Source organism: Canis aureus, chromosome 3, assembly GCF_053574225.1.
Source record: "Canis aureus isolate CA01 chromosome 3, VMU_Caureus_v.1.0, whole genome shotgun sequence".
NCBI lineage: Eukaryota > Metazoa > Chordata > Mammalia > Carnivora > Canidae > Canis > Canis aureus.
The window spans coordinates 54,457,710-54,478,330 of record NC_135613.1 but is presented as its reverse complement, the minus strand read 5'-3'; the positions used below and the strand labels follow the sequence as shown (position 1 = coordinate 54,478,330).

At 44.0% G+C, this 20,621-nt stretch overlaps 1 protein-coding gene across 1 annotated transcript in view; it reads right to left on the bottom strand.

Moving 5' to 3' along the window:
- The window catches only part of LOC144310933 (myosin-13), a 39,557-nt gene extending 38,880 nt beyond the window's left edge, over positions 1–677 (bottom strand). The window contains exon 1 of the mRNA XM_077892639.1: positions 436–677. Within this exon, the coding sequence (XP_077748765.1) occupies positions 436–454 (19 nt within the window). The 5' untranslated portion in view covers positions 455–677. The remainder of the gene's footprint in view (positions 1–435) is intronic.
- Between the last annotated feature and the right edge of the window lie 19,944 nt (positions 678–20,621).

The following is a 20,621-nucleotide window of genomic DNA, read 5'->3' as shown; positions in this document are numbered from 1 at the left end:
TTGCAGGATCTTTCTGCTCCTACACACTGAACACGGGGCTTCCAGGGCTGGAAGGGGTCCTGGGCCATGATACTTATCATATGATCCACCCTCGCTGAGGAGGCTGGTACACTTTCTTTTCAAGGACCCACACTCTTGGTGAACCTGACTGATCACAGATTAATTCACACGAACTTCCCCTGCTATGTGAAGAGTTCATGGTTTCTGGTGCCTACCGTGTACATTATAAACTATTTATCCCAGCACTCAAGGCCTTCTCCAACAGATACCAAGATAATCACTTTTCAATTCCCATCTCTTACAGATCTACAGCACACATCCTCTTCTGTAGCCAAAGTGGACCACTCTGGGGTTCAGTCTCATCACATTCCTTCCCCTGCCCCCTTCATCATCTTATTTCCTCTGCCCAGACTGCCTTCTCTCCTCCCTCTTCACCTTTCAGAATCCTATCCATCCTTCAAAGTTCAAGCCAGTACCCTCTTCCTCCAGGAAAACTTCCCTGATTATCCCAATCAGAAGTGCTTCTTGCTCTGAACACTGAGTTTCTCTGTTGCCGCTTGTCTGGCACACTGCCACAGGCCTGATTCCCACATGGCCCCAAGGATTGATACCCCCTGGTACATTCCCTGCATAATCCCCTCCACTTGCAGAGCAGAGTGGGGGTGTGGGGGCTGGGAGAGTGGGGGGTGGAGTTGAACCAGTGAATGTTGATGGGCTATTATTCCTATGATGATGTCACTAACAATTGACTTGGAATTAATAAAAAGAGGTCATCCTGGGCAACCTTAGCCTAATTAGGTGAGCCATTGTGGGCAGTGATAGAGTCACGTGTATTTTCCTGGCCTTTCTTTCAAGGCTATTGTTCCTGCCTATCATCTGGGGCTCAAGACACACTGTTTCACACATCATGGGGGATGTTAAAATAGGTAGAACTATTGGAGATGAACCAGCTTTTTACTTACAGAGCTTATAAGACATAGTGTGAGAAATGAGGCCTAATGAGCAGGGCATATGGTGGGTTGGTCCTACTGCTGGTAGCCCCTCCTACTTTCCTCTGCTCTGTTTCCAGGACCAGGCTGAGGGGGTGGGGAGATCACCCCGGTGAGAGTCCTGAGGTGGGGAGGAGGGGAGACTGGTACACCAGTCCTTGGTTCAGGGTCAAGTTCAACAGATGTCAGAGTGGAATTGAAGGCAACAGGAGGAGGAAACCTCCTCACCTGGCGCAGGTGCTTAGGGCAGCATTCTGAGTTTTAAGGATGTACAGAGAGAAATTGAAGTCCACAGAACAGGTAAATGTCTACTCTTAAGATAACAGGTAAACCGTGATGGTGAGAGGTAGTGGTGTGAACAGTGATTATTCATTCATGAGAATGATGTCTTTTGTTTTTCAAGGGTCCACCACTCTACGATTCTTGGACTTCTCCAGCTCAAGTACAATCAATGAGCTTTGGACACCCCACATTCAGTTTGTGCGACTTTCGAAGAGCAGCTCTGGGGATGAACCCAGAGCATATCTCATGCTTATCCATAGATAAGCACAGGTGCTGAGTCAGATGCCAGTTCCTGCATTGATGTGATTACCTTCGGTGCCATCTGGCTCGGCCTGCTCCTCCCGCTGCTTCTGCTTGAACTTCATATTCCCGTAGTGCATGACGGCCCCTGTGAGCTTGTAGATCCCGACTTTCTCCTCTGAACTGAAGCCCAGGATATCAATAGCATTCTGGGAATTAGAGAAAGGACAGTTGTCACAGGGACTCAGTTGCCCCTGGTCAAGACCTCACCCTTTCTGTACAGCCTGTGAGATAGCATTTGCCCAAAGAAGTGGATGACAGGGCGATATGTTAAGTTAGGGGTTAGAAACCATTTCTTTAACATGTTTGTGTGGAAAGGTGGAGATTATGGGAAGAAAAAGTGATGACTGCTTTCTTCCATCCAATAAGCACTGATTTGAATCCTTTTCTGCTGTACATATGTTTGGGGCTATTTTCTGGATGAGGCCACTGGGAACCATCATGTGACACCACAAGAAGGAAGTCTCATGAAGAGTGTCTGAGAAATAGTGCCCAATAGCTTGAGAGTGTGACATTGTAACCCAGAAATTCTGGTGTTGTTCAGAATTGAGACAATATGGTCTCCTGGCTATTAGAACTGGAAGGGGTGGTCATCGAAGAGAATGCCATCAGTTTTCAAACAAGAAAGGGGCAAATTTTTGCAGAGCTCTCCCTGTGCTAGGCCCGGGGTTAGGCACCCATCTATATGTCATCTCACCAAGTTGCTATGAGAACCTCATGGGTGTGTGGATCTTTCCAAAGTTCCAGGTGAGACCTGAGGCTCTAACAGGGTAAGTGACCTACAGGTAGCATGTGATAAAATGGGCTGGAGCAAGCGTTGGGTCATTTCAGAGCCTACAGCATTTGCTGATTTGGTTTTATAGCCATTTGCTCATGTCCTACCACAAAGAGTTAAGCAAAAAATCCTTCCCTTGGATAGATGTATTGATTATGCAGCAGGGCTTGCGGCCTGAGCCTAAGCAATGCCCCCCTGGTGAAGATGGCATGTCTGGATGGGTCTGGTGAGCTGGTAGGTCAGTGAGCGGGTAAGTCCATGTCAGCAGGATGATATGGAACAATGAGGCACTCTTGGGGTGGCGCCCCCTTTGGGAGAGGGAGAGTCTAGGCCAGGAGCCCACCTGGGGGAGGAGAGGTCCTGAGCCACGATGGCCTCCTTGACTCCAAATCCTACCCCAGCAAATGCATCTCTATGTCGTAGGAAGGGATTAAAAGAGAAAACCTTTCACTTAACATCGAAAGGAACCAGGTGAAAGGGTTACTGTCTGTGGACCCTCTTGGGGAATGCAGACCCTCAGAGAGACCAATCCCCCTCTGCTGGGTCATAGACCATTACCCAGGAGAAGCTTGGAGAAAGATTAATTGCTTAGAGATGGTGTCTGTTGGTTTAAAAATACAGGTTTGGGGTTGGACAGATCTGGCTTCAAGTGTTCCGTCATTTGCAAATTGTGTGTGTTTTTCTAAGACTCAGCTTTCACTTTTGTAAAATGAGGCAATAGTCATACCTATTGGTTTGAGGTTTTTGGAGGGATTTAAATGAGATAAAGCAGGGAGAACCACTCAACTCAGTTCCTAGCACATATATATGCTCAATGCACTTATTATTATTATTATTATTATTATTATTATTATTACTATTCTAGTTTTTAACCTTGGAAATACTTCCCAAAGCTAATGGCTGGAGGCCTGACAGGTGCACTAAAGACGTGGGAGCCGAATGTGAGTCTGAGGAGGCAGGTAGCACTAGGTGTGGAGCATCTGCTACACAGTGGGTTGTTTTTCCTGCTTGATACTTTACTGTATTTTTAAAATTTTCTTCAAGAACCGTGTAGATGGGGGATCCCTGGGTGGCTCAGCAGTTTAGCACCTGCCTTCGGCCCAGGATGTGATCCTGGAGTCCCGGGATCGAGTCCCACATCGGGCTCCCTGCATGGAACCTGCTTCTCCCTCAGCCTGTGTCTCTGCCTCTCTTTCTCTCTGTGTCACTCATGAATAAATAAAATCTTTTTTAAAAAAAGAGGAACCATGCAGATGGTTTTATGGCCTGAGAAGTTCCAACGAAACCTTCAAAAACCTTATAAATGCAAAACTCGACTCTACCATGCTAGAAAATGGAAGAGGAGGCCTGTTTTGGAGAACTTTCTGTATCCCCCCCTGGCATCTCCTGAGGTGGAGCTGAGTGGGGAGGGGAGCAATCTGGGCTAATTGTCTCGACATCTTGAGATCTCTGAGATCTAGGGTCTGCTCACTGAGAATCCCTGGGTCCCAGTTTCTGATTAGATTGCTAGGATGCCTCTCAGTTCACAAACTTGGTAATTCTGTGCTGGAATTAAGAAGGAAGGAAAGAAAATGCTTACGTCAGTTGCCAGCAGTTCTTCACTGTCATTAATGCTGGCCACAGTGACCTCTCCCTGGCTCACGAAGGGGAAGTCAAAGGGATTGGTTGAAATGAGGAGCAAGTCTGTGAAACACGAAGGTCCCGTTAGCATCTCACACATGCATGATGCACTCTGGGTGTTTTCCCAAGGTGCCTGGTTTAGAGGATGAGACCAATACCCCCAAGAACTTACCGATTAGTTCTGGCTTCTTGTTTGACAAGATTTGGTAAAAAATGTGATAGCTTCTCTCACTGGATAACTGAAATGTCACTCTGGATTTTTCTAAGAGATCTAAGGTAATAAGAAAGAATGTGGTTTCAGGTGTCTGGGAGGTGGCTGTGTCGCCAAGTACCATGGTGCCCGATATGGTGCCAGGACTCACAGGTTTCAATGTCCGCTGATGCCAACTTTCCTGTGGCTCCGAAATGAATCCGAATGAACTTCCCCTGTCCAATGGCAGGTTGACAAACATCACAGTTATTTTATTTATTTGGTATTGTGGTTGGCTTTTGCCAGCTGCTACCAGCCACGAGTGGGAAAGGTAGGGTCGGGGAAGAAGTGATGCCAGAAGTGGAGGACTTCCCTCCTCTGTCTGCCTGGCACCCAGAGTCCCCAAGCTGGGTTAGCCAGACTCAGATAGCTCTACCCAAAGCATCTGGCTCTGTTCATCCAGTTTTGGAGACACCTGTGGGCTTCCTCTCCAACTTCTGCTTGGGGCCACCTCACTCTTGACTGTCCCCTTGGTTTTTATCTTGCTCTCTGATACCTGGATTCCCAAATGCTTCATGATACCTTTGATAGGCCTGCTTGGGCCATTTTGCCTGTCTGTCTTCCTTCCTTTCTCTCTCTCTCTCTCTCTCTCTCTCTTTGCTTCTGGGTATTCCTTGTGAGATTTCTTGCTTTGGTTTTTCTTACCACTTACTACAGGCAAACCTAGTTCCCAGGTTTGGGCCAGGCTCTCTGGCTACCAAAATATGCATTCAGAGTCTGAGTTCCTCCATTTTGAGGGGGGGCAAGAGGTGAAATTTTATGAGTGGCCGAGCTCTACCACACTGTGAGCAAATCTGAAGGCAAAAATGTTGCCTTCTCTTTCTCACCCATAGAAGCTGGAATGTAGTCCGTACTCCACCATCACATTCTCAATATTTCCTGAATGAAGCTCAGGGAGAGTCAGTGAAGGGTCAGTGGAGGCATGAGTGAACTGTAAGGCTTGGTCTTCAGTATTGTTAGCTTCTCAGTGGAAGATGATGCAAGTTTTAGCTTGCAAATGTTTGTTTGCTGGGTGGAAGGTAGACAAAATAACACAGTGGGTTTTTCGTGACTTCTGGTTCAGGGCCAAGAGGAGAGGCCCATGTACTAAATAATGAGAGTGGCAAGGGGTAGGTATGTAAAGCATTTTCTTCCACTTTAAGCTGGTGCCAGGTTAGTGCAATAATGAACTTGGTGCAAGTATGTATGCATATCTCTGCTGCATAAAACGCACCCAGATCCTCTACAAGCAAGAGTTTTTAGTTGTACCCTAGGAAGAGAGATGTGCATATGGGCAATGCACAGAGGACCAAGGGAAAGAAAGACAGGTCAGGGCTCACAGCCTGATATCTGTATGTACTTTCACATCAGGGACCATTTTATCCTTGAGAAGCAATAATAAAACACAAGCTTGAGATTATCAAGCTCCCTATATGTGTGAAGGCCTGACATGCTTCTGCAACTATAGGCATAAGTAAGGGCTTCACCTCATGGTAGTTGTTCACTTCATGGTACAGTGAGATTAAGTAGAGGGCTGGATATTTGTTTATTTGCCCTTGGTGGGGCGGGGGGGGGGGGAGGTTAATGCCTCTTTGGATGGGCCAATCTTAAGAAATGTTGAAGGATAGAACATATCCTTCAGTATCTTCAACATCAACGTATTCCCAAGTTTTGGGCTCTCCTGCTTTCACCAGGTTTCTCCTTCTCCCAATGCCTTTTGACCTGGAGGAGTTCAAACCTATTCACTTAATTCACACTACGGTTTCCGTGGTTAACGAGGCAATGGAGAGTGCTCAATGGACTTCAGCATTTTAAATGCTTCCACCTAGAGAGACCAAGTGACTTCAGGATGCTCAGAGCTAATGCTGCCTTGTTAGAAACAAGCAGGTAAATCCTCCCTCTGTTGACAACAAGCCAACACACTCTTCAGTACATCAGATTATCCCAGCAGAGCTCAATTAATCTAAATCACTTAGGGGTAAAATAAGGCTGGCTCTATTCTAGTTTATGTGGGATTTTAAAAAAATATGTATCTATCTCCAGCATTTGAAGAGAGGGTTTGGTTCTTGGGGAGGCAGGTGGTTAAAATTGGACTGGGTCTTACAAATCTCGAGGAGTTGTCATTCCTCACGGTCTTGGCATTTCCAAAGGCCTCCAGCAGGGGGTTGGCCTGGATGATTTGATCTTCCAGGGTCCCCTAAAAATAAACAAGAAAAAGCAAAGGGAAGACGTTAGAGTATCCTCTGAAGGAGCCCATGGTGACTTGAAAGTGTGGATGCTCTGGTCAGGGTCCAGGGAGAGATGCTGACCAGCTCAGCCTGGAGGCCAATGGAGATGGGTGAAGGAACCCATGGGTCCTGCCCCCACCACCCGAGGAGGCTTCAAATCCCATCCTGCAGAGGGTCTCCTTAGTACAGCATCAGTGACTCTGGCCATAGCAGATTCCAGGCTTCCTCTTGATTTTTCAGACTGCCTTTCTTCTCTGATAACACTCCATTATAACTCATGGATTTTTTAGAATACATACCTCTGTTACTGCATGCATCATGACCCATCTATTAGACATTTAGGTTCAGAGGTATAAATAGAATTAATAGTATAAATAGAATAGAAATAATAGTTTAAATATAATAGAAAGTCACTGAAAAGATCATACAGTAGAAATAGCAGTTCTCAAAAAAATATTTTTAAGTCACAAAATATATTTCATGAGAATTTTTGCTCAGAAATCTGCTTATTGGGGCACCTGGGTGGCTCAGTCAGTTAGGTGTCTGCTTTTGACTCAGCTCATGATCCCAGGGTCCTGAGATGGAGCCCAGTGTCAGGCTCCCTGCTCAGCAGGGAGCCTACTTTTCCCTCTGCCTCTGCCCACCCCCACCTCATGCTTGCACTCCTTTTCTAGTGCTCTCTCTCTCAAATCAATAATAAAATCTTTTAAAAAGTCTGCTTATAGAATGCAGAATTTTTACTCTCACTCCCCATGACTGTTTATCCTTTTGCCTCCAGAGCGGTTTTCAAACTACTGCCCCACCCCATGTTCTCCAAGTGTGATCCCTAGACCCATTGCATGAACAGTGGGATCATGATAGAAATGTGAAGTAGCAGGACGGTGAATGTGAATTAGGAATTTCAATTCGAAATTCTGGGCCTGGGGCCTAGCAATTGGTTGTTAACAAGCCCTTCTGGTGATTTTGATGTACGCTCCCATCTGAGAGCCTAAAGCTTCCCTTCTCTGGAGGAGCATGGGATGTTGCTCAGGGTTGCTGGGCTGTTACTGATAGAGCCAGTGCTCCTGCCTGGGGCCACCAGGTGGAACCACCTCCTGCCTAGCCCCACAAGCACCCCTGGAACAAGACTTTGTGCCATGCATCTTGCTGAGCACTGAGCTAGGCATACCCTTGGTGCTCACCCCGTCTTTAAGCTGTCCTTATTCCAGCATATCTCCAGATGCAGGGAGCTGCTCACCTGCATCTTGCCTGGCTGCTGCTCCTTCTTCTTCTCCCCAGTGACTGCAATTGTCGCAAAGTACTGGATGACACGCTTGGTGTTCACAGTCTTCCCTGCACCAGATTCTCCACTGTCGATGAAAAGCACGTAAGATAAAGGAGTGGAAGGGACAACTCTGGCTTCCAAGTCATCATGCTGTGAACACAGGTTACTCACGTGATGAGGATGGACTGATTGTCTCGATCTAGAAATGCAGAGGGAAGACAACAAAATAAAGAAACAGCAAATGCATGGGATATAAAAATAGGGCAATAGTGGGGGTGGTTGGAGTACATGGCTTTGCTGTGAACTAGCCTGGTGAAGACTTGGGTGTGTCTAATCTTCCTGGAGACAATTTGTGTAGATTTCCCAAATGTGGGATGTGTAACAGACCACGCATGGCAAGTGAACAGTGAATCCCATGGAGGGAATGTGATTCTTATTCATAGATCTATAACTGCTTGCCAGCAATTTCTCATCTCCTTTTCTAAGAAAGAGAGCAAGTCTCAGACTCAAGGCTCGTGGGAAGGCGCAGCTCCTAATTAGAATCTATGTGCACTGATTGGCTGTCATTAGGTTTTTCTTTTACCTTTACTCCATGTTTGTGGAAAGTGATCATGGGTTTCCACTTACAATCGTTTATGAGTTGAGTTGTATCCCTCCCCCTCCCTCCGAAATTCACCTGTCCAGGTGTTTATGCCCATGACCTCAGAATATGACCTTATTCTGGTCATGGGCAGATGACCAGCCCAGATGACTGGTTCATTGTAGATGTTATTAGTGAAGATGAAGTCATATGGGAGTGGGAGGGAGATGCCCTAATCCAATACGATTGGGACCTTTATCAAAAGGAGAGATTTGGAAACAGATGCTCATAAATGAGAATACCATGTAAGCAAGGTGGTGCTTCTACAAAGGAACCCCAAGGATGGCCAGCAAACCACTAGAAACAGAGAGAGAGAGAGGCAGGGAACAGATTCTGCCTCTTAGCCCTTATAAGGAGAGGACCCTGCTGACACCTCAACCTTGGACTTTCCACCTCCAGACTTTGAGACAATAATTTCTGCTGTGTAAGCCACTCATTTTGTGGTTCCTTGTTGTGGCAGCCCTAGGAAATTCATACAAATAGTGTTACCAATCTTCCTTTTAAAATTGATGCAACTTCAGCCAATTTGAAGAAAGATATTAAGTGTGTAGGAATGGCTAGGATTGAGTGTGAGAGAGGAAGGGCTGAGGTTTGGGCAACCCAAGGTTTAGTAGATGAGCCTAATTGTCTTCAGATCTCAGAGCCTTGCTTCTGCTTCTTAAGTCTGCACCAAACCAAGTCAGGTGAAAGTGGGAAAGACGAGAGTGACATGAAACATGGTGGCATGACCCGTGTTACCACATCTCTATTTCCTATGCCATTCTCGAAATTTAGGGAAGAGAAAGAGGAGCCCAAGTCTAGGGAAGAAGACAGTGCAGGGACATTGCTATGCCCAGTTCTCTAACTTTGCATCCTCCAGGTTACTAATCTGGTCTTCTCCTTCTAAGCATGCTCATGTTAGGGGGATTCTTTGGAGGTAGCGGCAGGATATCTTCCTGTATTCCGTGTTCCCCCAAATAAGCATTTATGCAGCATGGCTTCAGCCATGAGCACTGACCTATGCACCATGGCTGCTAATAGGAGATATGCACCTCTGGCTTTTCATCATGGAATCATCAGACTCTCCTAAGGTCACCTCGACCATAACTGCATTCAGATAATCAAGGTCTCCAAAGGGCTTGAATAATTAGCTAAGATCCAGTCTAGCTAAAAGACTTGAATAATTAACTAAAAACTATTTTAAAAGATAGGGATTGGGGCAGCCCTGGTGGCCCAGTGGTTTAGCGCCACCTTTAGCCCAGGGTGTGATCCTGCAGACCTGGTATCGAGTCCCATGTCTGGCTCCCAGCGTGGAGCCTGCTTCTCCCTCTGCCTATGTCTCTGCCTCTCTCCCTCTCTCTCTCTCTCTGTGTCTGTCATGAATAAATAAATAAAATCTTCAAAAAAAATAAATAAAAGATAGGGATTGAAGAAATCACTCACCGGTCAGCATGAACTGATAGGCATTGTCAGAGATGGAGAAGATGTGGGGCGGGGCCTCCTGGCGCTTCTTGCCTCGGTAGGCCGTCACCACCTCGGGGTTGTACACTGGCAGCCACTTGTAGGGGTTGACGGTGACACAGAAGAGGCCCGAGTAGGTCTGAGAAAACCAGAAAGTGCAACATGTGGATCTTGTCTTTACTCAGAGAAAGAGAGAGATGGAATAAGGCTGAAAGGTGCTCACATAGATCATCCAGGCTGCATAGCGCTCTTTGAGGTTGTACAACACAGCAGGCTCGTGCAGGTGTGTCATCATGGCCATGTCCTCAATCTTATCAAATTTGGGAGGGTTCATGGGGAAGACTTGGTCACTGTTCAAAGTGAGGGTCTGGGGATCGAAAGGAAAAGCATATGATAGATAGGAGAGCCAATAATCTGAACTCTGCTTTGCTTGGTGTGGTGGAAGTAGTGAAAGACTGTGATGTAATCACCCTATTACCATGAATAGCTTCATGGATCATTTTCATTCCCAGAGATGATCCACACATAACATCCATTGGTTAACCCAATTCTGGCCAAACTGCGTAACCAGTGCTGGTCTGATACCGCCCAGTCAGTGTGCCACCTGTGTGCCAAGAATGAGTTACAGATGTGCACAGCAACAGAGCCTTTCAGCCCTCAGGATCCAGGTAGGACTCAGAATGGCCAAGGCCAGGGAAGCTTGCCTCTGTTTACCCCATTTGCTTTGGGTGTTTCAGTGAGACAAAGGTTGGAAGGTTGGAAAGGAATACTCCAATGTATTCTGTGCATTTCCACCTCATCACCTCTGCTCCTTTGTCTGGAATATCTTTATTGACATTATGTTCAGAAACCCTCATAGTTCAGCTCAAGGGACACCTCTTCCATGCCATATTTCCTGTCTCTTCATCTTTTCAAGACTTTCATAATTCCTTGTAACAGAATTACTATTATAACGGCTCTGCTATAATAGTTACAACATTTGAACTTGGAGCATGGTCCATGGCTGAACAGTATTTCTGAGATTACTACTTAATTTCGTTTCTCTGGGTTTGCCCCTTCTCAACTTCCCCATTCAAGTATACAGCTGACTCTGCACACCATTAATTCAGGAGAGGTAGAAAATAGGGCAGAAAAGAGAAAAAGCCTATAAGGCTTTCTGGATTCTGGGCGCCTGGGTGGCTCAGCGCCTGAACGTCTGCCTTCAGCTCAGGGCATGATCCCAGGGTCCTGGGATCGAGTCCCACATCAGGCTCCCTGCAGGGACCCTGCTTCTCCCTCTGCCTGTGTCTCTGCCTCTCTCTGTGTCTCTCATGAATAAATAATATTTTTTAAAAAAAGGCTTTCTGGATTCTATTTTCCCAAAGCCTAAGTCCTTAGAAAAGCTTTGAGGGTTTTAGTGAAAAGACAAAAGGTAGGGGATTTGTTGGTACATGCCAAATCTCTCTCTGTCTTTTTAAAGATTTTATTTATTTATTTATGAAAGACACAGAGAAGGCAGAGACACAGGCCGAGGGAGAAGCAGGTTCCCTACAGGGAAGCTGATGCAGGACTCTGTTCCAGGACCCTGGAATCACGACCTGAGCCTAAGGCAGATGCTCAACCACTGAGCCACCCAGGTGCCCCACATGCCAAGTTTCTTGGGGAAAGGAGACTCCTTTGTCCCACTGCCCTACCTAGAGAGACACCCAAAGTAGCACAAGGGGAGATGGAAAGATCTGTTCATTCTGAAGCTTCAAGGATTTGTTTCTTAGCAGATCATTCAGAGAGGAGACGAGACCCTCAGTGTGGTACTGTGTAAGGTCCAGAAAATGAGGTACACCCATAGGAGGAGACCCCAAGAATGACTGAAGAAAAATTATTTCCCTCCCAGTGAAAAGAGGCTGAAATCAGATGTTAAGTGCAACAAACAAACAAGAAATAAAATAAAGATGTGTCTCATATGCCTAAGTTTGTAAACTGAGAGTCACACCTGCCAGGCACATCTTGATTCCTACAGTAGATGGTCAACTTTGGGAAGGCAGGTGCCGAGATTTGCTTCAATTTGCAAAGTGATGGATGCTAGACGTGATGGGTGTCCAGTCAATATTTAATTGAATGATGCATTGTAATTTTCTACATTAAGCTAGGCATCATCTCCAGTGCTTCCTCTGGAAGTCACTCTGCAGCCTAGGGAAGGATATTTGCCTGGACTACCCAGCAGTGATCAGCTCCAATCTCTCCCTTAAATGGTCCAACATCTGCCACCCTCACCTTCCCCTTTCTCCAAAGCAAACATCATAACAACTCTCAAAGCCCAAGTCCTGGAAAAGTGAAAGAAATGGGAATAAAGGTGTTTGCAATAGGAGCATCACCTGTCACTTCACTATGGAATAGATTATTGTAAGTCATGTTCTATCATCAGATTCCTATGGACCAGTATGTGATTTCTAATATCCTACTGGAAAGGCTAGTGAGGATGCCCAAATGACCCAGGACATCTGAAATCAACACTTACCCGATCATCTAGGGTCTTGACTGTGACTTTGTCATTTTCCCTGCTCTGGATCATACCTTTCACGTACATTTCCTTATCATCCATTGCAAAGCAGGCTTTCTTAGAATCAAATGGGCGGTTTTGTGCTTCGATTCTCTCCTTCTCTGGCTTCCGCAGGTAGGGAGCTGCTTCTCCAAAAATGGCCATCTCTGCATCAGAGCTCATGACTGCAGGGGGTGCTGGAAAGACCAGGGAGATGGCTGAGTCTGGAGCTCGCATGACGCCTGAATGGGAAGGGTCCCACCCTGTTATTTCCATGCAGACCGATCAAAAGCTCCTGGGATTTATTTAGCTCCCGAGGAATCCAGAACCAGGTGTAGGGGCTTAGATCAGGCAAGTGGAAGTGAGCTGAAAGTGAGACTGTACTCTAAGAAAAACATTCGAAGGGTTGCTTTCACCCCTGAGTGGAAGGAAGTGTGAGCCAACTAGATTGAGCCCAATGAAGGGGAGACTTGGGAAGCACTTCCTTAATTACACATCACGTTTGAACCCTGTGATCTCAGCGTCATCCCCAAATCTTTTTTTTTTTAAGATTTTATTTATTTATTCATAAGAGACATACAGAGAGAGGCAAGACATACGCAGAGGGAGAAGCAGGCTCCCTGTGGGGAGCCCTATGTGAGACTCGATCCCGGGACCCTGGGATCACACCCTGAGCTAAAGGCAGATGCTAAACTACTGAGCCACCCAGGTGTCACAACATCCCCAAATCTTAAGGGCATCTGAAAAGAGTTATTGGAATGTCAATAATTCCTAGAAATTTCAAGGGGTCCAATGAATAGCAATGACTTGAATGTAAAGTCTTGCCATGCTTGCTTAGCACATTATAGGTAGTGAGCCGATGGGAGGCATGATGGCCAAATGCAGTGTTCCAAACATTAACATACACCAGAGTTACTGGAGGGCTTGTTAAAACACAAACAGCTGGGCCCCAACCCTAGAGTTTTGATTCTGTGGGTATGGAACGGGGCCTGAGAATTTGCACTCCTAGCAAGCTCCCAGGTGATGCTGATGCTGTTGATCCAGGGACCATGTCTGAGAACGGCTGGCCTGCGCCCTCCTCCAAGTGTGGCCCTTGAATCTGTTATATCGTCCTACGCAGGAGTGTGTTAGAAACAGAATCTCTGACCAATCCCAGATTACAGAATCAGAAGCTTCGTTTTAACGAGATCTCCAGGGGATTACATAGCAGACGTGAGAAGAAGAATCAGGTCTAGTGCAGTGATCTCCGAACCTCACTTGCATGTAGCAGTGACAAGCAGTGTTTAATTAGGTTAATACCCACCTTAAAACTCACTGGCTGGTGTGCGTATGCGTGTATGTGTGTGTATAAGTGCCTTCCTGTTTCTGCCTCTCTCTCCCACTCTCTCTTTCCCATCCCTCCTATCAGTCTCTTCCCAAACCATTCCCCCTTCTTTGTCCTTTATCTGTTTTTCCCCACTTAGAAGCCAGAAAATCTGGCTTTAGATTCCTAGCACTGCATTTGGTCAAACCACTTAGCTTCTCTGGGTCCCTGTCCATTTGATTTGATTTTTTAAAGAAACCATTTGGTGTTTTTTTTTAAAAATATTTTATTTATTTATTCATAGAGACACACACAGAGAGAGAGAGAGAGAAGCAGACGGAGAAGCAGGCACCATGCAGAGAGCCTGACGTGGGACTCGATTCAGGGTCTACAGGAACACACCCTGGGCCAAAGGCGGGCAACGCTAAACCGCTGCGCCACCGGGGCTGCCCTGTCCATTTGATTTTAAATGAGGTAGCAAGTGTAGCTCATTTCTAAGGCCTCTGCGGTCTGTGTGGCTCTCGGATTCCTTTTTTGAGTCTGCATCTGCTTGTCCCGCTCCCTCTGGATTCTGACCTCCAGAGCCCTCCACTTCTTTTCCCCATGTCGTTCCTCTTCCTGATTCCTCCCCTTTCCCTTCCCACCCATTCTCCTGTAACTGATTAAGGAGTGAAGTTACACACATGTATCCCCATAGCTCTCTTAAGAAAAGTTCATATTTTTTAATAAGGCTTTTTATGTTTTCTATTAAAAGCAGGAGAACTGAGCATTTTGTGGTTCTCTCTGGGAAGTCGGCTTCCCCCTGCTCACCCATTATGAAATCCCTCTTCATTGGTGACTTGTTTTATTATTCCTTCCTGCCCTGCTGTGGGGTTTTATTCCTACAGAAAGAGAAGCATCTGCTTCCCTCTGGACCTTATTCAGCTAAGTTATATCTTAGTTTTACTTTGGCTGGAGGGTGTGCTGAACTACAGTGATTAGATTTTCATAGGAATTCAGTACGGCTCCCACAAAGAGGGCCCCTGGCCTATAGCCATCCTGCCGGGTTAAATTTTCTCGCTTCCTAGCTAGCAGATGAAGAAGAATTCATGCACATAGCTTTCCCCTTCTCTAACCATGGTCCCCCGTATTGTGTGTGGCTTAAGTGGGTTTTTACAACAGCAGTGGTTCAGAATCCCTTGACATTCTCAAAAAGAATTGAGAACCCAGTGAGGTTGGTTTATGTTGGTTATATTTACTGATGTTTATTACATTAGAACTTGCATTGCGTGTTAACATGAATAACATTCTTATGAAAATGACTGTATTTTCCAAAATGAAAATAAATTAGTGAGAAGAGTAGCATTGCTTCTCATTTTCACAATTTACTATCCTTTTTAAGATTTTTAAAATCTATTTTAGAGAGAGAGAGAGAGAGCACAAGCAGGGGGGTAGGGCAGGGAGAAGCAGTCTCTGCTGCAAGCAAGGAGCCCAACGTAGGGCTTGATCCCAAGACTCCGAGATTTTGACCTGAGCAGAAGGCAGATGTTTAACGGACTGAGCCCCTCAGGCACCCCTTTACAACTTTCTTTAATGTCTACTGAATAAAAGACAGATGGATTTTCCTGTCTGCTTCTGTATTCAGTCTGTTGCTGTAAGGTTTTTTTTGTTTTGGGGTGGGGGGGTTGGTTGAAATAAATACAGAAAATCTGGCCTTATACAGGTATGGAATTTAGAAAAGGAAAGAATATTTTCATTGTCTTTTCTTAAAAAAAAAACCACAAACCTTTATTCATTTATTTAAGTAATCTCTGCACAACATGGACTCGAACTCATGACCCCGAGATCAAGAGTCACATGCTCCACTGACTGAGCCACCTAGGTGCGGTTCTTTGTTGTCTTTTTAAATAATTGTGAATATTCTTCTTAGATATTATACCAAAACTTGACAAGTGGTAGTTCCTTAAGGGCTAGTTGCAATGTGAAATAAGATCTGAAACTGTATCCATAAATATTTTGTACTCTACCCATTGGTCAGGTTTTGAACTCTGAATGGATCTTTCCCCATGGATGAACATCATACATTAGTTATTTGGAAAATCTTGATCCACTGAATTATACAAAACTCTGAACGTTGACATGTTTCATTATAGAATATAAAATAATCACCATCATTAATATTTCCACTGATTTCATTAGGAAATTCTTTAAGTACTAGAAAGTTGTCAAGTTAGTGATAGCAGATGCAAGTTTTCCAAAATTCTCATTCTTGCTTGAAAGCTTAAGTGTATCATTAGTAACAAATGCTGTCAGTTGTTTTCTTGAAATGATAAGCACACTTCATTCCTTTTTCAGAATATATCTGCCAAATATCCAACTCCAAAAAACCATAGTTTGTCCACTAGAAGTTCTTTCAAGTAATAATGATGCCACATGAATAAAGTAGCTAGTTTGTATTGCAGCTCAAACAACTATACATGTGCTTTTCCTCAAGACAACCATCAAACTCTGGTACGCAGCTAGAGTGCCTTATGCACACTTCCCATTTCATCACAGAGAATATTATAAATATATGTGAGAATTGATTCATACTAGAATTAATAATTTTAACTGTTGGAAATTTCAAGTAATTTTTAAGTAAAATGTTTATTTTTTATTTTTAAATTTTATTTTAATTTTTTTTAAAAAATTATTTATTTATTCATGAGAGACACAGAGAGAGGGGCAGAGACACAGGCAGAGGGAGAAGCAGGATCCCTGCAGGGATCTCGATGCAGGACTTGATCCCAGGACCCCGAGATCATACTCTGAGCCAAAGGCAGACACTCAACTGCTGAGCCACCCAGATGCCCGAAGTAAAAATTTTTAATTAAAATAAAACTGTTTTTCATTGCCCATTGTATAGCAATGACAATGACTTGGTTTGGTAGCATGCCTTGATTTGTAATAATGCACCAGAAATTTTATCCACCTTTGCTTTCACATCATTAGGTTAACACAGGGGAAAAAAGGCAAATAGTGTTTAGGTATTATTATCATGAAAATTGTTTGGGTCTCATGTTCCTCCTGAAAAGTTCTTGGGAATCTCCAAAGATCCATAGGCCACTCTTGAGAATGGTTGCACTATGAGGGATTCCTGTCAGGTTGCAGGTTGACCATACATGATTTAGCATGCCTTAGTATTAAGCATGGTATCCAAAGTGTTGGAAAATGATCTACATCAAAATTATCTGCAATAGAATCTCTGTGGCTGGGTCTGGAGAATCTGAATTTTTTCCCAAGGGCCTCAAATCCAGTGATGTTTGGGAATTACTAGCTTAAGTCATTATTTGCTTTCCAAAACTATGCCATGGTCCCATTGGTCATACCTAAAATGACTTTAGGCAAATATTTCTTAATTTTAATAATTATGTGCTCATTAAATCTGTTATTTTATCAAAATCTCATTGTCATCAATTGTAAGATAAATTATTTCAGAAATTAAAAAATGCATCTTATTATAGTGCTCCTTTCATTGATTGTAAGATGTTTTTCAAATTCAGAGATAATAGTTTGTGAAAAATGTAAAGAAAATTAAACTTGATCAAATAGTGTAATATGTGCTATGTTGGTTTATGCTGGTGGGGTGACTTTAAAAAAGAAATCTAAGGAGGGGTGCCTGGGTGGCTCAGTTGATTAAACATCCAACTCTTGATCTCAGCTCAGGTCTTGATCTCAGGGTCCTGAGTTCAAGCCCTGCTTTGGGCTTTTCTTAAAAAAAGAAAAAAAAAACCCACAAAAACAAACCTAAGGAGGGGAGTGGGGAAGGAATGAGGTAAAGGAAAATATTAAGAGAATTCACAGTACTGGTGTTAAATGGTATCACAAAATGTGTGACAGTAGGGGATTCCCTGGGTGGCACAGCAGTTTGGCGCCTGCCTTTGGCCCAGGGCGCAATCCTGGAGACCCTGGGATCGAATCCCACGTTGGGCTCCCGGTGCATGGAGCCTGCTTCTCCCTCTGCCTGTATCTCTGCCTCTTTCTCTCTCTCTCTGTGTGACTATCATAAATAAATAAAAATTTAAAAAAAGAGACTTCTTAAAAAAAAAAATGTGTGACAGTAGCATAAGAACACAGCCTGAACTAATTATAATAGCTGTTGGTCAAACTCAACTTTTAGGCATCTCAGAGAAATAAGATTCCATGTGGGCTTCAAGTCATGACCACTTTGGAGGTGGAGATTTTTCTCCTTTTGGCCACCACTTTAACCATGACTCAGAACATAGTTATCTCCTAATTTTACTGCCTAGATGAGGCATGAATCGTGTCAGCAATATTCTCACAAAGGTGTTATCCCGCCTACTTGAACACCTTGAGGAACTATTCTTTTCCTTTTGGGAAGTTTTCACAAGTTGAAGATGCTTCTTGTTTTAGACTAAAATCTGGCTTTCTGTAACTTGAGGACAGTTGATCCTCGCTCCGGCTCTCGGTAATAGCAGAAGGAGTTCAAATCCATTTCCCAGAAGATGACTCTGCGTGGCTCTGTGTTCTCCTTAGCTTTACCTTCTCCATGCTAAACAACCCCAGCTGGATCTTCATCTGTTTCTTCCGTGATGTGCTTCTGAATCTCCTTTACTGTCATGGTGACCCCACTCCTGTTAATCTCTCAAAGTGTGACATCCAAACCACATGTCACCCTCCATCAGCCTGGGGCCTCACCTCTCTTGACCCAGGTGTAATGCCTGAGATGGTGACTGCCTTTTGGCAGTATCATCACACTGCTGACTCACTGCTCACTGTCAAGCAAAACCCCTCAATCCTCTGCCTGCGTGCGGTTGCTAAGTCAAATCTTCTTGCCATATTTGTGCACCTGTGTTTTAGGACCTAAGGATAAAACCATTCATTCTTGGCTGATAAGCTTTGCCTTGTTAGGTATGATCCAACTCTCTAGGTATGACTCATGGTGACCCTGGACGCTATCTTCTGAAAGTCTCCTAATTAGCTCCTTCTCTCTTCCAAAAACTCGACCTGCTTATACTCCTGCATGGCTGTGTTCCTTCAACCATCAATTCTGTTCCTAGGGGTCTTCTCGTTGAGACAGCCGTCCCAGCCCATTTAATCTCCATTTGCCACTTTCTGAGTTCCTTTCTGTTTGCTCTGAGGACACCCGATGCTACTCTTGACTTTCATCCATCTCCTGGAAATTTCTCAGCCACTGTATCTTGTCAACAATGGTGGAGGCATGACTCAATCATATTTTGCTTTCCTTGATTCTAATTCACCTAGAATTGTCTCTATTAAACACAAATTTTGCAAGAGGTGGCAAGGAAAAGTTGTTTTTAGAAGTTTTTTTTATTACTACACTGAGTATAGGTTTGAATTGATCTCTCTTTATTCTCTCAGCATTATTTGTTTTTTAAAGATTTTATTTATTTATTCATGAGAGACACAGAGAGAGAGGCAGAGACACAGATAGAGGGAGAAGCAGGCTCCCTGGAGGGAGCCTGATGTGGGACTCTATCCCAGGACCCTGGAATCACGCCCTGAGCCAAAGACAGACACTCAACCACTGAACCACCCAGATGTCCCTTCTCAGCATTATTTGTGAGTAAGGGCACAGCTGGGTGGATTCAGGGGTACAAACTCTGCTCAAGGAGTAGCAAAGTTAGCCTGCCTGTGAAAACTGAATTGTAACAGTATAAACATGTTCTGGGCCAACTAACTATAGTGACCTGGAGCTTGCATGTCAAAATTCTGCGCTGTATTTTATGCTTATTAGTATGATAAGCAAATTTGGGGAGCTATTCTTCCTTTGATAAAACCTGCATATTTTGAAATCTGCCTCTAAGGAATACTTAAGTAATTGGTTTCAACGCCCTCCATTTTCGGCTTCTTGTGAGTGCAGTAAGAATGAACATACGTAAAACAATGTTTGCTAATTTCCATGATTGCATTTCCAATCTGGTTGAAATTAATTCTTACCTTCTCAGTTCCCAAAGTGATGGTCAGCGTCCTTCAGGAACAAAGTGCCTTCTTGGGAGTTATTTCAGAAACCAAAACCAAACAAAAACAAAGAACAAATGAACTACAAAGAGTTTAAATACATCTAGAAACTTGGCTGGCTCCAAGTTCTATTTTTAAATAGATACACAGTAGACGTGGGATGGAATTATATTTGCCATTTTCACCCTGTGGTTGAAATGATCACTCTTTAAATAATTAGCTGATTACAACATATGATTAATACTTTTTTTAAAGCATTTTCTGTGTGTAAAGTACTACATCAGCTCTTTACGATGAGCTGCAGAGAAGAATAAAGACAATCTCTGCTCTACAAAGAAGAGTAACACAAATTCTCAAGGAGCCTAAATGAAATGTCAGGGGGACTTAGAGAGATGATACTTTGGGCTGAGAGTAGGGGGCTGTGAGTGGTCAGGGCAAAAAGAAAGGAAGGAGAGGGAATGATCCAAACTGTAATCTGGATGCTTGGAACCAGTAGCCAAATTCTTTTGGCAGTAAGTTGTGAATTGTAGGCAAGACTCCTTTAAGGGATCTAGGAGGAGCACTCGTTTAAATTATTCTAACTTCTCCTAGAGAAGATGAAGGTAGGTAGGGCAGCTGAAAATTCATCTAGGACTAAAGCATCTCAGGTCCTCCATGATGATCTCTGGGAGCTGTGAGAGTCTGAACATTTCCAACATCAAATTTAATTTAAAGAAACTTCCCATTTATAATGCAGTACTTCCGTGGAACCAGGGAGGACCATGTCATGAAATGCCATTTGGGGAGGAAGAGACATTTCAACACTTGGCTTACTATTTTGGTTGTCTCTTCCCTTCTCTTTCTCTCATGAGTCTCTGTTAATCTCCAGTTATCCTGTAAACTTCTTATCAATTTTTCAGGAAAAAATTAAATGATTACAGATTACATCCTGAATCCTTAGTTTAAAAGAAATAAGACTTGGTGACCCAATCTCAGTTTCTTAATACTGGCTCTGTTAAGAAGCTCTTGTAACTTCTTTGAACTTTGATTTCTTCTATAAAATGAGACAGATTGGTCAGAGAAAGCTCCAAGAGTC